The 6705-nt window shown below is 43.1% G+C and overlaps 1 protein-coding gene across 1 annotated transcript in view; it reads left to right on the forward strand.

The window, feature by feature from the left end:
* Positions 1–1045: 1045 nt before the first annotated feature.
* Positions 1046–6705, forward strand: part of Wnt8b (Wnt family member 8B) — a 26845-nt gene continuing 21185 nt past the window's right edge. Inside the window, exon 1 of the mRNA XM_055591746.1 lies at positions 1046–1059. Coding sequence (XP_055447721.1) covers positions 1046–1059 — 14 coding nt within the window. The remainder of the gene's footprint in view (positions 1060–6705) is intronic.

Genomic DNA, 6705 nt, shown 5'->3' on the forward strand with positions numbered 1-6705 from the left:
GGAATGTGATAGCATTCTCTTCTGTTTTGTGGAGATAGTTCTGGCAGCAATAAGGTGCTGTGAGTGTCCAGTCCTGAGCTGTCTTTTGTTAGAAGACGGCCACTGCTTTAACCTTCTCTTGTTTAGGTCACGTATAATACAAATTTTGTCCTCCTGATTGAAGTTTGGCTGGGCATATGTGCCTAGGAATGTATCCATTTCTTCTAAATGCCTTTTTTCCCCTTTTTCAAAATATTCTCCAATGATCCTCTGCATTTCATTAGAATTGATTTTAGCATACCTTTCTTTCATTACTAGTTTTATAAGTCTGGGTTTGTTCTCTCTCTCTCCTTAGTTGGCAATTTTTTTTTTTTCATCACAAGACAGATATCATCTAATTGCCAACTGAAGGCCATGAAGCAAAATACCTGATCAGTACTTCTGAAAATTCTCAGGGTCATCAAAAACAAGGAAAGTCAGAGAAACTGTTGGGGTGCACTGTATGAAGGTGGGTCGCTGTATATTCAATTGTTAATTCCGTACTGGCAGAGAGCTATGGTGCCAGCACCATCACGTATTTTGTAAATATTTGTTCCTTCCTCACCTGTCTAAGGCAATCTAGAGTTGTATCTGATTTGCTTTAATAAAAATCTGGGGTTAGAGAGATGGATGGCTTAGAGGTTAAGAGCACTGACTGCTCCTCCTGAGGACCCAGGTTCAATTCCCAGCACCCACATGGCAGCTCACAACTGTCTATACCTCCAAGATCTGACACACTCACATACATACATGCAGGTAACGCCCCCCAAAAAAGATTATTGGGACATTGGCTACTCTTCCAGAAGACCTGGGTTCAATTCCCAGCACCCACACAGCAGCTCACAACTGTCTGCAACCCCAGTTCCAGAGACCTACATGTAGGGCAAACACCAAAGTAAATAAAAACAATAATTTAAAATTCTGAAATCCAATAGCTTGGCAGGCAGGGGAGGGGGGAACGGGGGGGGGGGGGGGGGGGGAGGCACTCTGGGAAAAGATTCAGATCCTTCACTGGGACTCGGGGTAAATGGATGTGAACAGGTAAGGAGATAAAGACCTGGCCACGTGACGGATGTAGTACCAGGATTAGCTGGGATTCGGTTAGAGTAGCTGAGAGTCTGCCCAGCTAAAACGCTCAAGCTTTAAAATATTAATACGCCTCTGCGTCATTATTTATACCGAATGAGGGTCCAGATAGTCCTGCTAAGAAACTGTCAGAGCCAAAAGGATCATAAGGAGGCATTTCCATTCAATGTAATGTGATAAGCTAGATGGATCCTAAAACAGAAAAACAAAGATTTAAGCAAAAGCTAAGTAAATAGGAGTGTCTTGGGAACTTCAGCTAATAACATTGCACCACTATTGATTGGTCAAACGTGCCATATTAACTTCAGATGTTGGTAACTGGATGAGTAAGTGTGGGGCATATGAGAGCTCTACCTTCCCTTTGCATTTCTTCTATAAATCTAAGTCTGCCCTAAACGTGAACTCTATAAGCAAAGGACTTATATGGGGCTGAAAGGATGGCTCAGTGGTTAAGAGTCCTGGTTGTCTACCAGAGGACCCAGGTTTGATTCCCAGCACATACAGAGTGGCTTACAGCTGTCTGTCATTCTAGTTCCAGAGGATCTGATACCCAATTCTGGCCTCCAAGGGCACTATAGAAGACCAGAGGTGCGATAATATAATCAATAAGCCTGATCTGATTCATCTCTAGCACGTGACAAAACTCTAACCTGAGCCACAGTCCCATTGAGAATATCTGGGAATTCTGGATGAAATATTTGCATCTGCTTATGAATTCAATGAGATGCAAAAGTAATGAGGAGCGCTCTAAGATCAAGCAATACTTAAATAGTGGAAGGGTAATCTGAAGGAGGGAAGGTGAGTATAACCGGGTTGAGGTATGGGATGACTTTGCTGATGAAGGCACTTGCAACCGGGCCTGTCAGTCTGAATTAGATCTCTGGGCTCCACGTGGTACAAGAAGAGGGATAACACCCACAAGTGGAGGTCTTCTTACCTCCACACACTCCTCAATCAATCAGTCAACATCAATCACCCAATACAATAAAAATTTAAGGGCTGGAGAGAGGGCTCAGCGGTTAAGAGCACTTGCTGACCTTCAGGAGGACCTGAGTTCAGTTTCCTGCACCCATTTCAGGCTGTTCACAACCACCTGTATGTCCAGCTCCAGGGGACCTAACACCTCTGGCCTTCACAGGCACCAATACACATGTGCTCTCTCTCTCTCTCTCTCTCTCTCTCTCTCTCTCTCTCTGCCTCTCCCTCTTAAAAGGAAGAGTGGCTAAGGAAATGGCTCAGAGGTTAATAGCACTGGCTGCTTTTCCAGAGGTCTCAGGTTAGATTCCCAGCACAACATAGCAGCTCACAACTGTCTGTAACTCTAGTTCCAGAGGATCTGATGTCCTCTTCCCACCTCTACAGGTGCCAGGCATGCACATGGTGCACAGATGTACATGCAGGCAAAATATCAATACACACTGATAGATAGATAGATAGATAGATAGATAGATAGATAGATAGATAGATGGATAGATGGATAAATAGATAGATGATCAATGGATAGATAGATAGATAGACAGATAGGTAGATGATAGATAGATAGATAGATGATCAATGGATAGATAGATGATGGATAGATGATAGATAGATAGATGATAGATAGATGATAGATAGATAGATGATAGATTATAGATAGATAGATAGATAGATAGATAGATGATCGATGGATAGATAGATGATAAATGGATAGATAATGATAAATATTTAAAATGAAGAAGAGAAGAAGATGAAGAGAAGAAGAAAAAGAAGGAAGAGGAGGAGAAGAAGGGAAGGCAGCCAGTGGAGGCTGGTAGGCCAGTGTGGAAAGGTTTATGGAGAGATCCTGTTTCCTGGCCTCCACCTCCCTCCGCTTCCCAGGAGCTCTGCTTTGCTGCTTACTCTCTGACAGGATGTTCAGCCTCACGTCAGCAATGGGACCACGAAACAAGTGACTGAGAGCACTGTAACCATGAACCAAAATAAACCCATTTCCCTTTTAAAGCAGCCCCTCTCCAGTGTTTTATCAGAGCGACAGAAAGCTGACAGACACACAAACAGACATCAAAAACACCCAAACACGAGGGCAACAGATGGGCATGAGTGAGAGCTGGGAAGCAGAATGATAGACTCTTTAAAAATTTAGATAGTTGAGGGCTGCCAAGATGGCTTGGTGGGCAGAGACTTTTGCACACAGGCCTGATGACATAAGTTGTTTTTAACAACAGTAGCACTTGCTTTGACAGTGGAAAAGTTCAATTTAACTCACCAATTTGCATATTAAAGCGAGACAACCCAGCACACGAGTAAGCTGCATATAACAAAAATTCATTGATTTTTATTTACATTTTCAATTATTATTTTATGTATATGTGCTTTATCTGCCTGCGGGTCTGTGCCTCCGGAGGGCAACAGATCTCCTAGAACTGCAGTTTCAGATGATCGTGAGCCATGATATTGGTGCTGGGAACTGAACCCTGGCCCTCTGCAAAAGCAGCCAGTACTTCCAACCACTGAGCTATCTCTCCAGCCCCCAGTTCATTAGGAAATATATCCTATAACACTGGGCGTTGACGTGGATGTCTTTAATCTGATACAGTCTCTGCAAACCTCCCTCTATGGGTTATCCACTGGTGCTTGACCAATCACTCTGAAGCTCAACAGAGAAACTCAACGATGAACACCTGCGTTCAGTACCAGTTTCTAAGGGATGGGAATTGGGGCATCCTAGGGTGGCCTTAGCCCCGAGTTTCTCAGGAAGTTATAGTCAAGAATGCTACCCAGAATTCCAGTGTTTTGTTAGTGTGGAACATTTATTTATTTAGTTTTCAAATGAGCCAAAAACATATGAGTGGTCAGAATTAATGGACCTGGATAAGGCGAAGTATTTTTATGCTGCAGCTGTAAATGTGTTGTATTTTAAAATACTCAATAAGATGTAGAAAGCCTGAAAAGACTGGTAGAGAAGGTCAAAATAGGCAAAACTTTTCCCCTCCCCACACTGGCACCTGACCCAGGTCACTTTATGTGAGAGTTCTCACACAGCACCCGAGTCGAGGTCAGAGGACAACTTTGTGGCGCTGGTTCCTTCCCTCCATCTTATTGAACTCAGGTCTCCAGGCCTACACAGCAAGCACCTTTATCCACTGAGTCATCTTGCTGACCTATTCCAATGGTTTTTAATAGTCCCTTGTATTTGATATTTCTTTATAACACAATGTGTTAAAAATATTCCCACTTCTGGGGTTGGGGATTTAGCTCAGTGGTAGAGCACTTGCCTAGCAAACATAAGGCCTTGGGTTCAGTCCTCAGCTCTGAAAAAAAAAAAATCCCACTTCCATCAGTTTTTTATTTTGTTTGTAGGAAGACTTTGTTTCGGGGGGAGTTTTAATGCCTGGTTAAATTTTAAATTATGCTTTTACTTAAATAAATGTCATGCCTTGGGCCTAGCAGCCTCTGTTGTCTTAGTCAGTGACCTAAATATGGTGTTTTCTGTTTACTGCCCCGCTTGAGCCTTTGGCTTTTCTCAGCTGGATTTCTGAAATTGGGCTAAATTGTTTCAGCCTCTGGTTCCTGTTCTATCCATCTTTCATGGCTACTGAAAAAGGAGCCACTGACCCACAAAACTGTGCGTTGCTTAAGACGGGAACTGAGGGATAGCTCCGAGGTTAAGAACACTTCCTGCTCATCCAGACGTGGCTCAGAGCCACCTGTAATTCCAGTTTAGGGGATCTGACACCCTCTTGCCTATGCTAGCAACCTCAAGCATGTGCAAAGACATCCCCATGCATATAGATGAATAAACAATAAGTTAAAAATTGTGTGTGTGTGCAAGTGTGTGTACTTTTGCTTTACAGTTGTTGAAACGATGATGAACCCCAAACTCAGCCCAAGGCCCCTCCACACCTGCACCCTACCTCATGCTGCAGCCATTCCTGTCCTGCACACACTTCAGCCATGGTGACTGCCATCTCACAGATTTTATTCCCTTCCTACAAAGCCCCCTTTGTCACTGTCATTGAGCTCATATTCATTTCTCTCTCTCTCAGACTCATTCAAATCTTGGCATCTTCCAGGCAGACACTCCACCTTGCTCCTCTGTTCCCTTAGGGAACCACATCCACACTGCTTCACCCTCCACGTATTCTCTCCTTGGGGTTTTTATTTGTCTGTGTTTCTTTTGGTTTTTGAGATAGAGTGTGTGTGGGCCAAGCTGGCCTTGAACTTGAGCTACACCCACATCCCTCTCACCTCAGCTCCGAGTTCTCTGTGGTTAGGGATGCTTGCTGAGCAATCAGGTAGACCGGAAAGGGGACCCCAGCACCCACATAAAAGTCTGCAAATACCTGTGGCTCCAGCTCTGACGGATAAGACATTCTCTTTTGGCAGACACACACACGCACACACACACACACACACACACACACACACACACACACGGATAAATAAAATAAATTCAAGCAAATAAGTAGGGCCAGGAGTGGAGACACACACCTTTGATCTCAGCACTCGGGAGGCAGACATGGGGGTATCTCTGTGAATTCAAGGCCTGCCTGTGTGGTTAGTATTTTGCCTTTGGTTGTCTACCTTAATTGTCCTATATTTTAGGTCTGAAACACTTTCAAGAAAATACCTAAGGAAAGTAAGCTAGAATAGACAAAGACTGAGAGAGCTAGCAGTAAAGGGGGCTAGGGAGAGAATATGATAAAGGACAGGTATGAGAAGGTCAAAATGAAGCCTGTTGTCTAAGTAAAAAATTAGGTTGTAAATTGTTTCATTGTATCAGTTTTTGGTATACCCCAGGAGATTAAAAAACATCTAATGTTCTGAGCTGGGGGTGGTGGCACACACCTTTAATCCCAGCACTCAGGAGGCAGAGGCAGATGAATCTCTGGCAGTTCAAGGCCAGCCTGGTCTACAGAGTGAGTTCCAGGACAGCCAGGGCTAAATATTGAAACCCTGTCTCAAAAACAAACAAAAAAAAAAAAACCCCAACAATGACAAAAAGAGGATATCCACTGTTCAAATCTCTATAACAGTAAAAGCAATCAAATGAGATAATTGCTGATGGATTGTGCAAATGAATGTAGTTCACTGTGGCATCAGGACTCTGAAGAATTGTGAGCCCTGGGACCTGGAAATGATGAGAGGAAATTTATGCGGTTATACAGTTGGAACAAAAGTGCAGTGGGTCTCACACCTTTATTGATAATCTATTTTATCCAGTCCACTGAGATGGGAGCTCTAGCTCAATAAATCAATGCCTTTTAATCTCTTATGGCAAACTGACTGAAGTAACAATACTTAAAACCGAAATGATTTTAAGAGCTACCACACCCTTTATCAGAGTGAAAACAAGCTGAATATTCAGCAACTTAAGCTTGCTTACACACTTGACAGTTTATATGTATTCAACTATCCCAGTCTTAAAACACAAAGAGACTGATCTCAAATGCTCAGCAAAATAACATTATTTGTCTGGTATGGTGACTTGGACCTGTATCCATGTACTGAGGAGGCTGAGCCAGAGTAACTGTGAGTTCAAGGGTAGCCTGAACTACAGTGGGAGACTCTACCTCAAAACAAAACAAAACAAAACAAAACAAAACAAAACAAAACAAAACA

The sequence above is a fragment of the Psammomys obesus genome, unplaced genomic scaffold (genome assembly GCF_907164565.1).
Source record: "Psammomys obesus unplaced genomic scaffold, mPsaObe1.curated_primary_1811, whole genome shotgun sequence".
NCBI classification, from domain to species: Eukaryota; Metazoa; Chordata; class Mammalia; order Rodentia; family Muridae; genus Psammomys; species Psammomys obesus.